The sequence below is a fragment of the Anguilla anguilla genome, chromosome 16, assembly GCF_013347855.1.
Source record: "Anguilla anguilla isolate fAngAng1 chromosome 16, fAngAng1.pri, whole genome shotgun sequence".
Classification (NCBI taxonomy): domain Eukaryota; kingdom Metazoa; phylum Chordata; class Actinopteri; order Anguilliformes; family Anguillidae; genus Anguilla; species Anguilla anguilla.
Genome location: NC_049216.1, coordinates 5,873,993 through 5,894,997, shown reverse-complemented (window position 1 = coordinate 5,894,997; position 21,005 = coordinate 5,873,993). Strand labels below are relative to the sequence as shown.

At 45.8% G+C, this 21,005-nt stretch overlaps 1 protein-coding gene across 1 annotated transcript in view; it reads left to right on the top strand.

Moving 5' to 3' along the window:
- LOC118215670 (protein kinase C-binding protein NELL1-like) overlaps positions 1–21,005 on the top strand; it is a 297,337-nt gene that overhangs the window by 224,477 nt on the left and 51,855 nt on the right. The window contains exon 14 of the mRNA XM_035396613.1: positions 1,363–1,485. Within this exon, the coding sequence (XP_035252504.1) occupies positions 1,363–1,485 (123 nt within the window). The remainder of the gene's footprint in view (positions 1–1,362; positions 1,486–21,005) is intronic.

Here is a 21,005-nt window from a genome sequence, read left to right as displayed (position 1 = left end):
GGCCTGCGGTCGACTGCTTTCCCGCGAACGTTGTTTTTCGCTAAGGAGGAACATTGCGGTGGAGGTCCTTTGATGTTGTTCAGCCTTGTTACTCCGAACGGAAAAAAAAAGAATTTGAGTTGCGGCTGGTCCCCCGCTCTGCTCTTATCAGCCCCAAGTTAGGGACCGAGTCTGGCATGTCGGTTGTCACGTTCAGAACATTTCTGTAATGTTATTGAATTCCGCTCTCTTTGACTAAATGATAACCATCGGGGTTTGATGTGACACGCCAAGAACATTTTCCAGGGATGCTGACAGAACATTCCTGGGACAGCGATACGTTCGCAGACTTTGGGACATCATCAGAATGTTGAATCGGGGTGCGTTTCCCAACGTTTTTGAAACGTTTCAGGCTAGCCGGTGTTTCGTGGAAGCACACCGCGACCCACAGCCTCTCTGTCTCTTGCTCTCTCACTCTCACTCTCTCTTTCTGTTTCTCTCTCACCCTCTCTCTGTCTCTGATTCTCTCTCTCTCTCTGTTTCTCTCTCTCTTTCTCTCTCTGTCTCTCTCTTCGGCCTCTGTTCTTCTTCTTGAGTCGACTGTTTTAGGTCAATGGGGGAAACCTTTTCAAAAAAGGTTTTTTATCCTGGGGTTTCCATACAGCTGCAGACAGAGGGCGAAGTCTCAGCTCATTAACTTTGTTCTGGGGCAGGCAAAAATGGTAATTTACCTGAGCCGTAAAGCCATGGTCGAACGGGGGGATGTGCAAGATACGGTAGCTATGGTCAGGGGCATGATTAAGGCCAGAGTCATGGTAGAGTTCAGGTACTACAAGGCCATGAGGACACTAGAAGTTTTTAAGAGTGTGTGGGGCTATAGGGGAGCAGTATGCTCAGTGGAGGAAGGAGAGCTTCTGTTTGCTGAGGGCATTGGGTGACTGAGTAGGGGCGGTTTTTATTTTATTTTTTTTCTCTTCTTTGCTTTTGTTCACTTAAGTGAATTTATTGTCAGTGATGTGTAAAAATTGGGTTTTGAACTCGCCATTGCAATGAAAAATAAAGGATGGTTAAAATTCAAAATTCTCTCTCTTTCTCTCTGTTTCTCTCTCTCTTTCTCTCTCTTTGTTTCTCTCTCTCCCTGTCTCTCTCTCCCCCCTATTTTAAATGGTCATCTTTCATTTTTAATGGGCACGCAGTGCTCACAAATTTTGTTTGTTGTGAAACAAAAAGGAGGAAAATGGCTGCGATGCATCAACCAACACACTGGCTTAAAACAATAGGTTTGAACAATGCAGGTCAATTAAAAAATCTCTCTCTCTCTCTCTCTCTCTCTCTCCCTCCCTCCCTCCCCCTTGCTCCCTCCGCCACCCTCGCCCCTTCCAGAGCAGGACGACTGCGCCAGCGGGAAGCACTCCTGCGACGAGAACGCCATCTGCACCAACACCATCCGCGGCCACCTGTGCACCTGCAAGCCGGGCTACGTGGGCAACGGCACGCTCTGCAGAGGTGAGGCCCCGCCCCCCTGCCCCTGGCCCCGCCCCTTCGACTCCGGCCCCGCCTTATTTACTGCTGCCCGACGGCCGCTGTGATGAGAGCGGATTGATTTTGGTCTGAACTTCACCCGCCCCCAACCCACCCTGAATTATGTTCCTACCAGTTACCCTGCCTTCATTATCTAAACAGCTTTTCCATGTCAGCGCAGGTTTATTCTGATATTGGACCGAAGTTAAGCACTTAGGATACAGTACATGCGCAGGCCGCAGCTGTAGCTGGTGGTTAAACAAAATGCAAGATAAGGAAATTATTACATAAGTGACCTAATAATTAAATAACTAAAAGCAGAAGCTGGCATGAAATCCAGAAACGGATTGGCCCCTTGTTGGGAAGCGAACCTGTGGACCTTTGCACTGCTGAGGGACTGTGCTGGAACAGTCTGTGCAGAGCCTGTGCTGGGACAGTCTGTGTAGAACCTGTGCTGGGACAACCTGTGCAGAACCTGTACTGGAACAGCCTGTGCAGAAGCTGTACTGTGACAGCCTGTGCAGAACCTGTACTGGGACAGCCTGTGCAGACCCTGTGTTGGGACAGCCTGTGCTGATCCTGTGCTGGGACAGCCTGTGCAGAAGCTGTGTGCTGGGACAGCCTGTGCAGAACCTGTACTGGGACAGCCTGTGCAGAAGCTGTGTGCTGGGACAGCCTGTGCAGACCCTGTGCTGGTTTCGTTCACTGTCACGATTTGTACCGTGGGCTCAGAAATGGGAGACCCCACTCAGTCCTGAGTTATTTCACTGAGGTGGCAGTAATAAAAAAAATACGCTTCCGAAACTGAAAACCAAAGGGAACAACAACCCTGGGTTTTCGAGGAAAGTTTAGTGTGTGTGTGATGAGTTAGAGAAGCAGGTTTGAACCCGTGCTTCTCGCTCGCCTGAAGGCTCCACAGGCGAACGCGTTAGCGGTCAGCTAAAGGTGAAATTGCCCCTAGCTAAGGGCAACGTCCTTATTTTGAACTGGAGGGTTGCGTTGCCAGAGTGTTGTCACGGTAACCTGCTACCAGGCCTTGTTTTGACCGCACCTCACTGTGCTCACTAGTGAACTAGCCGAGCTACATCCGCTACACACACACACTCACACACACACATTCTGAAACACACACACACACACACACACGCACACACACTCTGAAACACACACACACACACACACACTCTGAAACACACACTCACACATACACACACACACACGCGTGCGCGCGCACACACACACGCACGTAAAAGCAAGAACAACGTTGCCTGGGTTCTGAAGCGAGGTGAAGCTGTGACCTCGGCTCTCTGGATTGGACAGCGTAGGCTGCTCCGCCAAGCGCTGATATTTGAACAGAGACAACGGGGAGACGAAGGGGGAGGGGGCGGCATATCGAAAAGAAATGCCGAGCAACATTTAGGGAGATCGGTGCAGCGTTCAAAGTGCCTTTCGGGTCACTTGTGATGCGGTTTGCCACGCCCCCCCCCCCCCCCCCCCAGCAGTCACAAGGAAGATTGCTTCAGAAACACAGCGCAACTCTCCCCGCTATCGAAGTACTGTGGCGACGGAGTGCGTCCGCTAAATGGTGAACCCAGAAGGACATCCCGAGCGTTTGATTCATCGATCATAAACGGAGACACCGGTTTATTTTGGGCCTGTGACCCAAAATGAATTCCCCTTGCATTGCCACTCAAATTCTCGTGGGGTCAGTGTTGGTACCGGATTGCTCCAATCAGCTTACGGATTTATACAATCAATATAGTATAATAGGTAAGGAGCTGGTCTTGTAACCGAAAGGGCACTGGTTTGATTCCCAGGTTGTTGTATCCTTGAGCTTGGTAATTAACCTGCATCGCTTCAGTATATCTCCAGCTGTATAAATGGATGTAAATGCAGTGTAAAAAGTGAATGTAAATGCAATGCGTGAGTCGCTCCGGATAAGAGCGCCTGCTAAATGCCTGTAATGTGATTTAATGAACGTGGCGGGATGCAATGCCGAATGCTAAAATGTTTTTGAGCGACCGGAGTTTATTTTTCACAGATGGCAAGAATCCGCAGGGGCGCAAAACAACATGGCTGCCATTTGCAGGCAGACCAAGACATGGCACACAATTATTTTTACACATTTTGTTCGTTCTGCCAAAAAAAAAAAAAAAAAAAAAAAAAAAAAAAAATCAATTGGATTCAATTTAAAAGCTACTCTCGTCGACACTTGGTGCCTGCCTTTGTGGTGAAATTGCTGCTCAGTCGCGGATGGCATTCAAGCAATGCTACTGAACTTTGAAGCTTGAATCGAGCATTGCATCAGCATTTTCTTGGATAACGCAAAGTCCACGTTGAAAAAATCACAACAAAGCCCCTCAAAGGCCTGAAGCTAAAGGCAGCTCATCTGATTTGCAATGCTCACCTCGTGGCACTGGTGGGTGCCATTTTGGGCTAGCAATTTTCCATTAGTTGACAAATCCGTGGTAGTCAAAAATATTGTCAAGCGTTGTTCAAGGAGGACGTTGTACTGCACTGCACTTCTAATGAGTACGATGGAGGCAGTTGCAGATGGCAGCATTAGCGTATGAGCATGCATTTGGTATTGGCGGTATGGGCGACAGTGTAGTATAATGGGTAAGGAGCTGGTCTTGTAACATAAAGGACACAGGTTCGATTCCCAGGTAGGACACTACCTTTGAGAAAGGTACTTAACCTGCATTGCTACAGTATATATCCAGCTGTATAAATGGATGCAGTGTAAATGCTATTTAAAAGTTGTGTAAGTTGCTCTGGATAAGAGCATTACAGGCTAATTGCCTGTAATGTAATGTACTGTGCAACAGAAAAATTTATATTAAACACTGGCTCAGTTCACAGTCACATGAATAAATATCCTTTGCTTCGAACCATTAAAATGTTTCTGAGAATCTAACCACATGCACTCCAAATGAACTGCCGAAAACTAGGAAAGTTCACGATTCGTCTTAACAGTTTTTTTTGTGTGTGCGGGTGATGTAATTGCATGTGCAGACCTGCTTCCCATTGGTTAGCAAGGGGGGGGGGGGGGGGGGAAGAACCACGGCACCCCCTCAGTGCTATAAGAAGGCCTGCCTCACATCTCGTCTTCGCACCGAAGAAGACCCCCGCGGCAGTGTGCGGACCTGACTGTCAGTCACCCGTGTTTAATTACCGCCAATTGATGCAGATAAGCGGGGAGCTCCGACGTGACAATTTAATGACAGGAACGCTCTGTCACGCTCTCGCTGACGGATGACTGGATCGCGGGTGAGAGTCTGGCCCTTGACACAAAATGGTGTCCCCCCGATCGTTATTTGAGGGTGTTACCTTCTGGCACAGCCACACGTGGATTGTGCTCAATAATTATGTTACCCAGCAAGGCATTGCTGCATTGTAACAGATTTTTTTTTAAAAACCACCTGTCAGCTTATTCAGCGGGAGTCCACAGGGGACGATGGGTTTAGAATGAGGCTTACAGTTTCCTTACAGAAAGGATACAGCCCGGGTAGATTAGAGACGGTAGGTCGGGTGCACGTGTGCTACTTGCTCTAGCGACCAAACAACCAATCGCTGCAGTTTTTTTATGTCACATGATATGTGACATATCCATCATGCGCTATTTTACTTTATCGAAAACACTACACATATGACTCATTAGTTTCAAGGCTTGCTCTTCAGACATAAAATAATGTATACAAAGTATACATTTATGTATAATTGTATTATGTATACAGATGTCACTGCAGAGTAATGCAATACATGAGGGGTTCCAGTACATTTGTGCTTTGAAGAAGCAGTGCCATCCACTGTGCTGTTTTCATAGGAGTACATTTTATTATACATACAGTATTATTTTATTATTTTATACAATTCCATAAAAATAGTAAAATGTTCTTATATCTATTATTATTATTATTATTATTATTATTATCATCATCATCAACTGGTTTATTTGTGTATGCATGTATGAGTTAATGTGTTGTATGCGTTTATGAAATTTACTTTTATATAACTTGTGCAATATGATTACATTATGCGTAATGACCGAATACGTTGTATGGAGTGGAATACATTTATAACTGTTGTAAAAACAGCAGAAAAAGAACACATTAAAACCGCCACTGGAGAAGCATCTCCTGTTGCAGACCATGCCGCATTACTGTGGTGCGGTCCAGAAGGCAGGAAGCAGGCGTGTTCTCGTGGGCGGTTACTGGCTGTAGGTTTCTCTGCGGCTGCCAGTGGAGAGGCTGTGATATCCGCACCGCCTGCAAGGGTTCCTCTCGCTCTTTCTCGTCTCTCTTTAATGTTGAGTCGTGCGGCTAAATAAAAAAAAAACATTCACCTCCCGGCGGATTTTCGTTCAGTCTGGGTGACCTTTTAGCCTCCCCCCCCCCCGGCCCTCACGGACTTCGTCAATATTTTGAGACCTGGCGGAAAATTTTTTTTTTTTTGTCCTAAATATGTTAATTGTTTTGACATCATACACGTGTGTCTTGGATAACAAACAAAAACATGTTGCGGTGGAAATATCTTGGAAAAATGTCATTTATTTCATTTTTATTGAATGTCACTTATAGTGTAGGATTCTGTATAGTAGAGTGTATGGTATTTATGATTAAGACTAAATGTCCTCTACAGGAGACTAAACGTATCGCTAGGTCAGAATAGGATATATATATATCCTGTATATATACAGTGGCTCATAGGAAAATTAGTTGATGCAAGTGGAAAGCAGCGATCTTTCCTGCGCATTTTTATGCAGCACCCTGCTTTACAAGAATGAAGAGGACCTTGAGATTTGTACGCGCTTCTTTGGGGGGTTTGTCTCTCCCCCCCCCTGCTGAACAAGGCCAAGTGCGTTTGGCCTGACTTAAAAAGGTCCTGCGTTTTTTTTTTCCCGCGAGCTCAGCTCAGTGACAGCCCCGCGCTTCTTAAGAGGGGAGAACTCGCCTACCGAGCCGTTTCTCTGCCGCCGGTTCGGACAGCTTCTCGAACGGCAGCGTGTTGGAGCGGTCGTGGTGGTCAGAGGCGGGTAACCCGGCTTCAACGAGTAAAAAAAACTGACCGTGTATTTGCTTCACCAACATGCACTAAACCGGCTGATTACAATAATTTGTTCTCCTATCGTGCTGAAGAGTTATGCTGATTAGAATCAGCTGGTTTAGTGCATGGTGGTGGAGCAAATACGTGGTCAGTCTCTTTACTCTGTGAAGCTGGGTTACCCACCTCTGGTGGCGGTTTGACCCAAACGCACGCGAACGCCGCTAGCTCATGTTGACGTCCCGCAAAAAAAACAAGCGTGTGTTGTTTTCCCGTACCAGGTCTTCTCCGCGCTGTAAATGTTCGTCCCTTCCCACACAGTAAGTAACCATTTCCTTTCAAAGACTTCTATTTGTTCAAGGGCAGGCTGGCTGACATGTTTCATCGTAATGGTGAAATAATGCTAAAAGCCGTGTTCATCCGCGGAGTGGGAGGACGCGTCCGCGTATCCCACAGTTCTCTAAATGGCTGGAGTGCGAAAGGCTCAAATGACGAACTTCATCCTGTTTTCCTCAGAAAATGGTTTGACATTGAAAAGGAGCAGAAAAAGTACCGTGGAGGTTTTTAAAAAAACATATATATTTATTTTATCCCTCGCAGATTCTTGATAGATCTGTGACTGCAAGTTTAGTCTGACTCCACATTACGCTCAAAGTTGAAAAATAGTGATTAAAGTCTGCCTTCGTTTTTTTCCACGAGAAAAAAACCTGCTTTGGAAGAACGATTAGTGGAAAGGGGCTTTTCATTAAAATGTTTTCCTTGCTAGAATATGTCACGGGCATCTTGGCTTGTGTGCTTAAGAGATAATGCTCTGTCTTGTTGATTGTAACCCTTGACAGTCAGAGTTGTATTAAGAAAGTTTGATGCCAGTAAATGTTTCAAAAAAGGGTTGTTGCCCATGGTAACTGAGACAGGCTTTTGCGATACAAGACCCGTTTCGTATTTTAATACGATTGCAGTTGAACTGTCATTCGGCACTCAGTCCAATCACGGCCCATTAAATGAGTGCTACATTTCCTGCGACCCGCCCCTTAAAATGCAGATTTCAGTCTGGAATTAAGGGGTTCGCAACATAAGCAACTGCTAATACGCTGCAACCAGGGCAGAACCTTTTACGCTAATGGAGTCCCAAATGTCAGCGGAAGTTATGTAATATACAGTTCCCTTTAGAACAGTGCAGGCCAGAGATTCGCAATCATAGACTGTGGACTGTGGGCGGCGGTGTAGTATAATGGGTAAGGAGCTGGTCTTGTAACCTAAAGATTAGATGTTCGATTCCCAGGTAGGACACTGCTGTTGTACCCTTGAGCAAGGTACTTAGTCTGCATTGATTCAGTATATATCCAGCTGTATAAATGGATGCCTGTGATGTAATGTAGAAGAGGTATGATCTAAGTCACTGTGACATCACCCATTGACTCTCCACAGGCTTGGCGAAAAGCGCTTTGAAACCTGGGAAGTGTGGTTTTTGGGCGCCGCCATGTTGTACTAATTGGAGCTGGAGAAGTGAAAAGGGGGACCCTAATATGGGCATGGAATGGCATGGGCATGAACTCGGCAGTGACGTCTACAAAATTTGTGATTCGTCCACAAAATATTGCAGTCTTGTCCAAATAACACAATAACTTAAATCGGCACATAACGAGACACCGGACGAAAGAAAAACTACATTTCCCTGCGAGGAAAAGATGATTGTATTTTGACCGTATTGTTTCAGTGTTTGCCTCACATGGAAAACGGGTGGCTGAAACGCCTATACTGGAGCCAACCGCACTGGTGCTAGCGAGCAACGTCTCGCAACAAAACAAGGAAGTGTGCTTCAAAAGCGCAGCCCGGTTTTGTCTGCTTGTTTGCAATGTGATGAAATGGTTGTAGAATGTTGCGGAGAGGAGATGCAGCAGTGCAAACTACCCGTCTCAGAATGTCTGAAGCAGGCGCTTGCCATTGCGGGTCATTCAACTCGTCTAATCGCAAATGTTTGGTCAGGGCTGGACTTTAGATATCAGAGGCCCTTAACCAGTTTAAGGGAATATGCAATTTAACAAAACCGTGTTGACTTAAGTGGTAATTAAGAGTGAAAAGTCCTAGAATCTGGCCTTGAAAGTTGTGGTATGGTCCAACTTTTGATTTGAACTGTATTTATACATTTTTGAAATATTGTATAATTAAAGAATCAAGTTTAAAAATAATTTTATGAACTATAAAAAACAAATATAAGAAAAATCTCGAAAATTTATGGTGTGTGTTAAAATTGTATAAATTATGTAGAAACAAATTTCTGGCATCACATAGAGAGAATGCAAGTCAAGGCATTTTTAGCGGATAACTGGGCTATGCAGACTGGAGGGATATAATCAAATGTGAAATAGCGGTCATTATACACAAATAATGACCGCTCATTGACCACTCAAATGAGTATTCTACAAAGATGTGGTATTGCATCAGTATAACTTCCTTTATTTATACTCAGTACTGCTTTGCTACAGTATATATCCCAGCATCCTGTGGGCCTTTTTTTAAAAACTGCTAAAGCACATTGCTGTAGGCTTTGATCAACTACTACTGCCAAGTCTTTTTTAAGCTGAGGCCCCAAAAAAAATTGGTGTGCAGTGCAGGCTTGGCTGTATTTGAAGTTGGGAAGTGAGCGAGGTGGAAGGGGGGGGGGGGTGGAGTATGGTGGTGAAACAGGGAGACAGAGTCCCCCCCCCACCTGACTCTGACCCACAGGCACCACAATGCTGATCCCAAAACGCTGGGGAGGCCGGTCCCACCCCCCCCCCTCCCCGAGCGTGTGACGATAAATCGTCAAGTGGAGCTCGGTGAGAAAGCAGCGTAGCGGAGATCCGAAGGTGCCGGTGCGTTCTGCTGAGTGCCGGCCTTGCTCTCCAGCCCTGCTTTGAAAGGCAGGCTGAGCCGGCTTATCTTGTTAGCGCCCTTTTTTTCCGGCGGGCTCTTCAGTCGGAGGGAAGGGAAGCCGCCGCCCGAGCTGACTGCTCGGCGAGGGCGATGGGTCACGGGGTATTTTTTGAGGATTCGGGGCCCGGTTCTCACCTCCCCCCTACTGCCAGACTACCTGGAATTCGCCGTTTGGAGTCTGCGGCCATCTCTCCCGCGCTGGCGAGGCTGAACCGAGCGGCCGTGCTGCGGAGTCGCCGTGTTTCGAAACGGTGTACGTCGGAGCAGTGCAGCTGTGCAGCGGCTAACTGCATGGCGGCTAACTGCACGGCGGCTAACTGTGCAGTGGCTAACTGCACGGCAGCTAACTGCACGGCGGCTAACTGTGCAGTGGCTAACTGCAAGGCGGCTAACTGTGCAGCAGCTAACTGTGCAGCGGCTAACCGCACAGCGGCTAACTGCGCAGTGGCTAACTGCACGGCAGCTAACTGCACGGCGGCTAACTGTGCAGTGGCTAACTGCAAGGCGGCTAACTGTGCAGCAGCTAACTGCGCAGCGGCTAACTGCACGGCGGCTAACTGCGCAGCGGCTAACAACACAGCGGCTAACTGTGCAACGGCTAACTGCATGGCGGCTAACTGTGCAGCAGCTAACTGCATGGCGGCTAACTGTGCAGCGGCTAACTGCATGGCGGCTAACTGTGCAGCAGCTAACTGCATGGCGGCTAAATGTGCAGCGGCTAACTGCACAGCGGCTGCAGCGGATCCGTGATAACGAACCCCAAGCAATTTCTTTTTTTTGTGGGGGGGGGGGGGGGTGTTTGCTGCCATCAGAGAAAAAGTTACAGAACATTCCGAGCTATCTTTTAAAGTTAAAGATCTTTTCCAAGTCCACATTCTTTGTCTGAAATATGTCCAGTACTTAAATACATGTATCTGTCCATTGTTCAGCAGTAGAAATGACGGTGACTCTTTACATTGCATTACATTACAGGCATTTAGCAGACGCTCTTATCCAGAGAGACTTACACAACTTTTACATAGCATCCATTTATACAGCTGGATATGTACCGAAGCAATGCAGGTTAAGTGTCAAACCTGTCACCTTCTCTTTACAAGACTAGTTCCTTACCCATTATACTACACTGCCGCCCTTTAGAGTGTAGTGCTGTGCACGCTGAATGTCAGAAGTCCATTAAGCAGCGGGACGTCTCCAATGGCTTATTGTGCAGCCCAGGGTCTTGTGAAGGTAATGATATGAAGCATCAGTGTGTCTGTTGTACAGACGGGCTTTAACAGACACAATGGCTAAAGGAGCCCAGATCTGAAAAAAACAGATAGGAATTCACTGTGTTAACAGGGTATTCAGTACTGCATTATAAGGCTCATACTAAAAGGCATTTTTGGCAGATGGTTTGTAAATGTGTTATTAAGGTGGTTAGGGTGGTTATGTGGAGCACTGCAATAGGCACAGTACTGGTGGGTCTGTAACTGTTATAACATATGAGCAGCATTGACTGGACCCTCGTGTAATTTTCTAGAAGGGCCAGTTTAGCATGTCTGTGTTCAAAATGATACCTGCTGAAGTACCGGAGTATATCCATAGAACTGGGAAGCAACACCAAGAGCAAATAACAAGGATAGGAACACATTTTTTTATAAACAAATTAGTTTCTCTAGTTGTTATGACAACCATGCACCACCTGATCTGTCCTGACCAATGGGCACTGAGAACCCTGGTGGTCTTGCTCTGCTGTGGAGTTTCTGAGAGTTCAAAGAAGGTTTTAGGGAGCAAGGAAAGAAATGTGTTATTGGTCCATTCTGCATTTTCGGTTGTGCTTCTTCTTTTTTAAAAAGAAAATAAGGACAAAATGTAGATTATAAAACACAGATTGATGTTTTATTTGAACCTGCTTGAACTCTCTTCCCGTACGTTTTGGTGTCGCTGCTTTAGACGCGTTTTCGCGGTCTCTCCTCGGACTCCGAACCTTCTCCAGCCTGCTAGGTATAAAACTTTTTCAAATCTGGCAAACTAGCCAAAAAAAATATATATATATATAAAAGAAAGAAATATCTATAAAGCCTTTTAAAGGGCTCTTGTAATTTTTAAATGGCGTTTTTACATTCGGGCCCCTGTCAGTAACGGCCCCGCCCGTTGGCTGTCGCTGATGGAGAGCGTACGCGGGGCGTACAGCAGAATGCTTTTAGACGCGCCAGCTCGCCGAGCGCGGCGAGGGCCGTCAGGGTCGGAGCGCGGCGGCGCTCGAACGCGCGCGATTACGCTCATCAGTCGTCCGCTCTCGTATCGCTTTCTGAGCACCCCGCGGAGGGAGCGATATCACCTACCTTTCAGAGGAACCGTAAAACCCCGCTCCCTCTCTCTCCCTCCCTCCCTCCGTCTCGCCCCGTCTCATTACCGCCGCTTTTTCCGTCGCTGCCGCTTTGCTTGATTCGATTTTTTCGTTTATTTATTTATTTGTCTATTTATTTTTGAAGGCGCCAATTTCGATCATGACTTCCCTCTTTGTTTTGTAATAAGGGCGTCGTGCGCGGCGTAATGGGTTTGGAAATGCTTTGTAGAGGAACCGTCTGAGGATTCTGGGAATTGCGTGATGAACCCGTTTTCCGTGATGAACCGAAGGTTTTCGCCTGAACTGTCTCAGCAGTGCTCGGCTCAGCGCGTTGATGATACGTCGTATTTGAGCTACATAAATCACGGCAGTGAAGTGCATCGGCCCAAACAAATTTAAATGAAATAAAAATAACAAATGAATTATTTATTTTCCTATGTATGCGGGCTGGCTGCTGGCGGGTTTACGTGTGGTGCAATTCGTAAAAAGATTGTAAAGAGGAAAAATACCCTGTCCTTCACAGAAACACGTGCCACTTAAATTGTAGTCTTAAATAGACGTCTGAATAGTAGCATTGACATTTAGAACTTTGTTTTATTGCTGTTTTCAGTAGTTACATTTGCAGATATGCGCAAAAGTATCTGGACACCCCTTGGTCTGGTTTCTCATGGTTTGGGCTAGGCCCCTTATTTCCAGCGAAGGAAAACCTTAACGCAGTGGCATTCTAAACGATTCTGTGCTTACAACTTTGTGGCAACAGTTTGGGGAAGTTCCTTTCCTGTTTCAGCATGACAGTGCCACCGGGCACACAGCGAAGTCCATATTATTTTGGCGAGATTGGTGTGGAAGACCATGACTGGCCTGCACAGAGCCCTGAACTCAACCCCATCCAACACCTTTGTGGCGGGTGAACCAGCTCCTTATTAATGCCCATCATTTGGCATGAGATGAGTTGGATGTCAGGTGTCCACATACTTTTGGCATATGTGGTGTATTTTTCTGTCAGTAATATTCTGTGCGACTCCAGAAATTATAAAACGCCAATCAGAGATTCCAGTTCATTTTTTCTTGGATAACGTGAGACTCTGCAGTCTATATGCAGTCGTAGGAAGAGCAGGATCCTCTCTGGTCCTTCATCTTCCAAGTGTCCCTGCAGGAGAACTGGATGCACGTCTATATTTAGCAAAGACTGCTTAACCTCCAAATGTCAGCCGTCCAAGATGTTCCGAGCCAGCAGAGCAGGGGCTTAATTTGTAAAGTGGTCTTCAGATCAAATTGTATCTTAAATAGTGGCTTATGCAGAAAACCTTGACTGAGTAGTCCTTCTTAAAATCCCATTTTGACACGAATATGACCGGGTCTCTACATGAAGTTTACGCTTGACGCAAGTTAATTGCCTGCTTGTTATGTGGAGGTGCTGCGGTCAGTGAGTGAATCCATAAAGTGGCCTGTGCGCGTGCTTTTAGAGCAACATTTAATTGCTAATCAATGTTGTGCATGAAGAGTGCAACAATCACGATCGATCATGATCAGGCGTGTTTTACTGAAGACATGATAAGGCTGCTAAACCTCCGATTGTTAGGCGTCCAGGATGCTCAGAGATAGCGGAGCAGGTCTTTTCTTAACACCTATAGCATCCTTTTATCAACCCATGCCATCCATTTCAAGTCAAGTAGTGAGCCTCGATGTGTATCATTCTTCAGCATTCAGCCGTGTGCATGCAGCTATTCTTGGCTCATGTATTCAATGTACACATTCGGTGTATAACCCGGGTATTAGAGAAGGTGTGTTATTCCAAAACGTGATTGCATAACCTTACCTCAAACTGATTGCTTCCCAATATTCAGGGTATTGGTGCGCATGTGAATGTATCCAGCGTCCATTCCATTTGCATTTCGGTCATCTTCCAATATGCCTGTGTGTGTATGGGCGGGGCTCTGTTTACTCTGAGCTCTCATTGGGCAGTGCCTGGCTTCAGGACACGCCCACACCAGAGCCCCCGGGGCCCGGGTTTCTCTCTGTTTAACTCAGGCGAGCTGCTCGTTTGCGTCCAGCGGACAGGGCTTGCTAATAACACAGTCTGTTGCTATGACACGGATAAAGCCTGGCTCGCCATTGGCTGTGAGCTGAGCGAGCTGATAGGATCGGGTAAGTGAAGCTTGGCTCAGCTGCATTCCATTGAATCAGATTAGATGTCATTTAAAAACTACAATTGGAGATAAAAAAGTATGATAGCTCAAGTGTATTGCTTGAAGCATTGAATTTCCACATTGAAGAACAGCAAAAACATTAGAGAACATTTGTTAAATGTGTTCAGTCATGCATTGATTCTGAGAGATCTGGGGATATAGGCTCAGCACTTTGTAGCCATCTGGAATATGCAAGTCCTCATGGTGTGAAATGTGTAAGGATACTTTCCAAATGATGTTGAAAGCCATTGAAATATTGTCACAAAACTGAAAAGTGAAAATCGTCAATAATAGTCTCACAAGCGCTTCAAAGTGCTTCAACTGATAGAATTTCGCAAGTGCCTCAATTGAATCACATTAATCATGCCTCAAGTATGAGGTACACCATCTCAGATGTATAATAGATGTTTGTAATCATTTATCTGAATATGTAAGCTTGACGTGCACTATTAAAAGCACCAATTTGAAATTCTGTAATGGATTTGCCAGCGTTGGTGAGAGGAGCTGTTTCCATTAAAGGCACTATTATTATAATAGACCCGTGAAGCAAAAAAACCCAAGGTAATGGATTTAGGTTGCATGCATTATCGAAAAAGCACACTGTATTTTTTGTTGTGATTTAGTGTTGATAAATGATTGGACATTCCTAGTTGGGAAGAAAATGGGGGAAGGGGGCGGTGCATCAGAACTCTAGCCAATGAAAATGTGTGTTACTGTACGCTGAAAGAATAGGTGCCTCAAACTGACAGATGGACATAGAGTAAGAGGTCAAACTCCTGGAGAAGGTCGGACGAGAGGCGCCTGAATGTAAATTGCTCGACTTTCCGTGGCGACACGTCACCGATTGTATCTGCGCCAGCAGGACGAATGAGATCCAGACAAGGCTTTGACGGGTAGGATAGCAGACAGGCCACTGCACTGCCAAACCGCCATTGATTGTGTACATTCAGGGGCCAGAGTTTGAGCTGCAACGTGTTAGACTGCAAGCTTTGTTACTGGCAGATTTAAAAACGAAAGAATGCACGTGAATTGTCAACATCCTCCTCCTCCTCCTCCTCCTCCTTTTTCTCCACCTCCCCCTCCCCGCCTTCTTCAAACCATAGAGGCAACCATGTACTAGGTGGCCGTGTTCAGCCAGGTCACAGTTCTAGGGTCCACAAAATGGCGGAACGGAAACTTGATGTTCACTGCAGGCAGTTCCCTTTTTAAAAAAATGCTTTAGTCTTGCGGAGCACATTCTTATTTCCGGCAGAGCGTTTGATTAAAGTTCAGGTAATGAGCGCCGCGGTGTGTAACCGGTCGGCTCTGTGATCGATCCCTTCGGTCTGATTTGACGGGAGGACGCGTCTGCCTCGCCGTGGGACCCGATCGCACAGTGGCTCCCGAGCCGGACTGAATCATGCTTCGCCTGCGTTCGTTTCCCCCAGTCAGAGATACGGCGGCTCCCCTGATACCAATTACAAAAGCGTCAGCTGAGGCTAATGCGCTGCCCGTATCCATGCTAATGGTGAGGATGGAGAAATGGTGCCTTAGCCTCTGACTTATTGGTAAAGGGAGATGTTATTTCCAGGTGTGAATCCTACTCACTGTAACTTTTGAGTACACTCATCTGTTGCTGGTTTGAAACTGCCCTGCTTTCAAAAACGATCTGAAGATATAGTGTATAATTAATTAGCTTCTTATTCAAATGAAGTCTGTGAGAATGCTTCTGTTTATTCAGTACATCTGTTAAAAAGCTGATGCAGGTCTCTTTCTTGTTTTTAACTGAACTGCATATCAGTTTTGGAAGTGCTTCATAATCAGTCCGTGGTTCTAATGCAAGCTGCAAACCTGACGTGAGGTATTCATATAGTTGCCCAGTAGCCATGTCTAATACCTGGGTCTTCTGTGAGCTTAGCTTTATGCAAATGAGTTAAGGAGGATGCATTTCCATAATATTTTGGATTACTTCTGGCTCTGTCAGCCTTAACCCATTTCTGTGTTTGAAATGGCAGACTAAGCTAGCGTTTGAAGTGCTGGCAACACATTCTTTTACTGTCTGTCTTATTAAATATACTTGAAAAAAGACGTCACCTGACACACAGATAATTAGACAAAGGGTCGTAGTGTGCCGATTTAGAAGTCGAGGTTTGTGGGTAATGAGACGGCTCACGACTGAGTTCGTGTGTCAGCTGCAGAAATTTTTTTGTCTGAGGATTAGCCTAAATCATTTACTTTTTGGCACAGTTGTGCGTGTGCGCGCGCGTGCGTATGTGCATGCATGCCCGTTTAAATATCTTTCAAAAATATGTTTACTCAAGGCCATACTAGTCGTTTATAAATGAAGTCTTAAGACTTCTTTATACCATGGAAGAAATTTTTAATTGCAGTTTCGAGCAAACACCCGCAAATCTTCTCATTGTTCCTGTATTGGGAAGCGCACCTGCTGGTATTTGTGCTGGAGTTTTAATTATTTATTTTGACAGTCTAGCACAGCGCATGCCTCTCGACTAACGGGATCCAAAATGATTTTTCACCACCCGACAGCCGTTTCGTCCGCAGCCTCGCGGGAGGCTTGCCTGAGAAAGGCAATTTGCCCCGGCGTCCGCGTGTGTGCTCGCCAGCTGAGCTGCACGTGGCGCACGCGTAACGCAGAGAGAAACCGAGGGATTCCTCTGCGCATTATAGCTGAGCAAGGAAAGGAAAGAACAACGGAAGAATATAAACGCCAATCGCACAAATACGAATTGAGAAAACGGAATGTAGAACGGAGGGGGGTAAAATGATACAGTATGTTTTAAAAAGGCAGTTTGAGGAAAAGCATTGTCAAGCACTTTCGCTACCTCTGTCTTGCTTTTCATTTTTCTCCCCAAATTTCTTTTTTTGCCGTGTATTTACAGATTACCTCTATATGTAATGGTACTTTGAAAAGGGAACATCCATTTGGATGATGGATATATATTTTAAACAGTTACATTTGCCAAGCCTTATGATTAGTATTCTGTTGCACCATTTCATTTTTTCATGTAAAAAATATATATATTTATTGAGCTTTACAACCGACATTTACATTTAAATATTTCCTTTGAGTGCGGAGGGTTTTCTGTGACTGCATTTTGTTAATTTTCTTTTTTTAATCATATTATTATTTATTTATTTATTTATTTATTTTTTGGACTGAGCTTGACTTATATTTCTCTGTAATGAAAATCACTTACCTATTGTTGTTGCAGCTAGCATAACAGTTCCAGTCTCAGGCTAGCCGAGTTAATTACAGTACTTATCTTCACCCCAACCTAAGCAGTTATGACCGAAATGGCTCTATTTAAATGTATGGGGTTGAACTTTAATATGAATAAACACATTAGACCTCCTCTACATATAATTAGACATCCCTGATTCTAATTTGAGAGGTGTACCTGCTTGGGGTGTAGGATGTGGGCATGTTTTTTTCTGCTAGAATGGAACTGAATGAACCCAGTGATGGAGATTAACATGTTAATTGAGCAGAACCGGTTCTGAAACCTGGTACATTTCATTCCGGTCTGTCATTTGCTGCAGTCGTACTTGTAAAAGCCAAATGTAAAATTTTGTTACGGAGATACTTTTGATCGGGCAGATTCTGGGGCAGCCCCGGGTCCCTCATTGTGATGGCCACTTTTGCAGGTCCTGTAGAACTCTATAGCATGGCTCAGTCATCAATCCTCCCTACCCCTGCTTCACCTCCACAAACACCCTACTGCTGAGGAACAGCTTATCCACACAAAACTCTCTGCAAACACAAGCTCTACCCAAAGCCCAAGCATATTCTGTAGAGTAACCCTGTGGAGAGTAGGCTTTTTGGAATGCTTTTCAAAATTCTAAGTCAGTGTTCTAGAACTCCATTGCTTTCAGTTACAAGGAGCGATTGTTACATCATCATTAGAATGTTCAATTCAGAACATTCTAATCACATTTTTGTGGTCTTACACCGGCTTAAAGGGTAAGGTTGTTGAGAACGTGTTTACTGTATGTTCTGTTGTATTGTGTTGGGGACAACCAGTAGTCCAGTGGCAGTGGACCTTAATGGTGTGTGGGAGAGGTGAAGTTCGGGGCCAGTTTTTTCCCCACTGTGGAGTATTTACCTCTATTGCTCTCTTTTTGGGGGTTCAGGCCTGTTTTTTTTGTTGCCCAATTTTCTTTTGTGTTTCCAGTATAAACCGTCTTAGCGACAGTGTCTGTAAAAAGCGCAATACAAATAAAAATGTAATTGAAAATTGATTTTGCAGGGCTTGGTGTGAGGAAATTGGCATGGGGAGAATGGGGTGATGTGGGCTGATTTCCTGGTCTTGGTGAGGACTCTGGGAAGCTGAGTTTTGGACGTAGTTCGGTATGGAGAGTGTTGTTGATTGGACACCGCATCCACAACTCTGGTTTTGCTCGTTTCCTTTTTCCTTGTCTTTGAACTTTTCACTTTCTGTTAATTGATTTCAACAAACAGCTGTCCTCGTTTCTGCAATTAGAACTTTGATTTTTTTCCCCTTTGATTTTCAGGGATATCTGTAAATTAATTAAAAATGTAGCATCTTTCAAAAGAAATAATTTGCTTCAGTATGTTAGAGAACATTAAAGCAGTGACTAAGACCTGATCTGGCTGATTTAAGGCTAAGGAAATTTATATAAGAGCTGTTTCAAAACTAAACTTTTTACTTTGTTTTTTTTAAATGTATTTTTTAAAGGGCTTTTCAGCTTTATTTAGACAGGACAGAATGGGAGGTAGAGAGAGGGGTGGGGAGTGAAAGAAAGAGGGGGGAGTTAGAGAGGGGTGGGGAGGGAGAGAGGGGTACGGAGTGAGAGAGAGGGATGGGGAGTGAGAGAAAGAGGGGGGAGGTAGAGAGGGGTGGGGAGGGAGAGAGGGGTACAGAGTGAGAGAGAGGGATGGGGAGTGAGAGAAAGAGCAGGGAGGTAGAGAGAGGGATGGGGAGGGAGAGAAAAAGGGGGGAGGTAGAGAGGGGTGGGGAGGGAGAGAGGGGTACAGAGTGAGAGAGAGGGATGGGGAGTGAGAGAAAGAGCAGGGAGGTAGAGAGAGGGGTGGGGAGTGAGAGAAAGGGGGGAGGTAGAGAGGAGTGGGGAGGGAGAGAGGGGTACGGAGTGAGAGAGAGGGATGGGGAGTGAGAGAAAGAGCAGGGAGGTAGAGCGAGGGGTGGGGAGTGAGAGAAAGAGCAGAGAGGTAGAGAGAGGGGTGGGGAGTGAGAGGAAGAGGGGGGAGGTAGAGAGAGGGATGGGGAGTGAGAGAAAGAGGGGGGAGGTAGAGAGGGGTGGGGAGGGAGAGAGGGGTACAGAGTGAGAGAGAGGAATGGGGAGTGAGAGAAAGAGCAGGGAGGTAGAGAGAGGGGTGGGGAGTGAGAGAAAGAGGGGGGAGGTAGAGAGGGGTGGGGAGGGAGAGAGGGGTACGGAGTGAGAGAGAGGGATGGGGAGTGAGAGAAAGAGCAGGGAGGTAGAGCGAGGGGTGGGGAGTGAGAGAAAGAGCAGAGAGGTAGAGAGAGGGGTGGGGAGTGAGAGGAAGAGGGGGGAGGTAGAGAGAGGGGTGGTGAGGGAGAGAGAGGGATGGGGAGTGAGAGAGAGGAATGGTGAGTGAGAGAGGGGGGATAGAGTGGGAGACATGTGACAAAGGTTGTGCGGCCAGATTTGAACCGACGTTGTCGTTGCTCGCAGTGAGAATGTAGACAGTGTCTCTGTAGTGCAGATGTTTTCAATAAAGTATGGCAGTGCTGACCATGACTACCCTATCTCCTGATCTTAATGAATTTAAATGATGTGTGAGTCGTAGTGTACTATCATGGTTAGGGAAAAGGGATTCTGGCCCATAGGTTGTAGGTAGGCCTGGCCGATATGCTTGTTTGATAATTATTGAGTATTTTTTTTGCGCAATAATGATTGTCAGCATCATCTGGTGGATTGCCTTTCCTTTGGTCTTTAATTATACTGTACCTGATGCGGTAGCAAAGATCTGAACTCCGGAGGCAAGGTGAAATGCTTTCGGGGGAAAATAAAATCACAGCTGATGTTTATTGAATGTTGGCAAGACAACCAATCGGCAGCAAGGCCTTGAAGCTTCTGTGAGATTGACAAAAACACATCACGTGATCGCATGGCGGTTGCATGTCCTTGCTGCCGATTGGCTGTCTTATCAAGGGCAGTACAGTGATTAGGGAACTGGACTTCTTATCCAATGGTTTTAGGTGTTTAGTCCCAGGCATGGTGCTGCTATTGTACCCTTGAGCAAGATACTTCACCTGAATTTTTCAGCATGTATCCAGCTCTGTAAATGGTCGTTATGTAAAAACCTGCGAGTGGCTCTGGATAAGCCACTGAATGGCAGTTACATACTGTAACACAAACCTCGCAGTGAAATCGGCACAGCACCAGCATTAAAATACAGCTGAGCCAAAGTTTATTCGGTTTACAGGGTCGACCGTAGATCTTCAAGATTGTTGATTGTTTCCAATAACGTGATATGACAGCGAGTGCAAAGGTTATTATAGCTTTACTGCGGCGTATTCTCAGTGTAATGGCCCGCCTTCCGAAGCGCCGACAGCTCTTCATTGGACATTTTATGTCTCCGCTTCCCTGCTGCTCCCAGGAAAACTGTCCTTAAATCATTCTGCATTCGTGATGCCGCTCTATTATTTATGGCCATTTTGCCTGTTATTTGCCGTTTGGTTGACAACAAATGATACTTTTCGCTGGCCAGTGACTGGGTTATTTTACAGTAAGACCACATTGTGTATTCTCTTTTGGTGGTCTTTGCAGTCTTTGAGACGACGAATAAAAGCGGGTTTTATTCTGGCCTGTGTGGAGTTTGCGTGTTCTCCCCGTATCTGCATGGGTTTCCTCTGGATACAGTCCAAAGACATGCAGAGGGCTAATTGGAGACTCTAAACTGCCCATTGGTATGAGTGTGTGAGTGAATGGTGTGTGTGCCCCACGATAGATCTGTGACCTGTCCAGTGTGTATTCCTGTTTCTCGCCCAATGCATGTTGGGATAGGCTCCAGCACCACCCCCCTG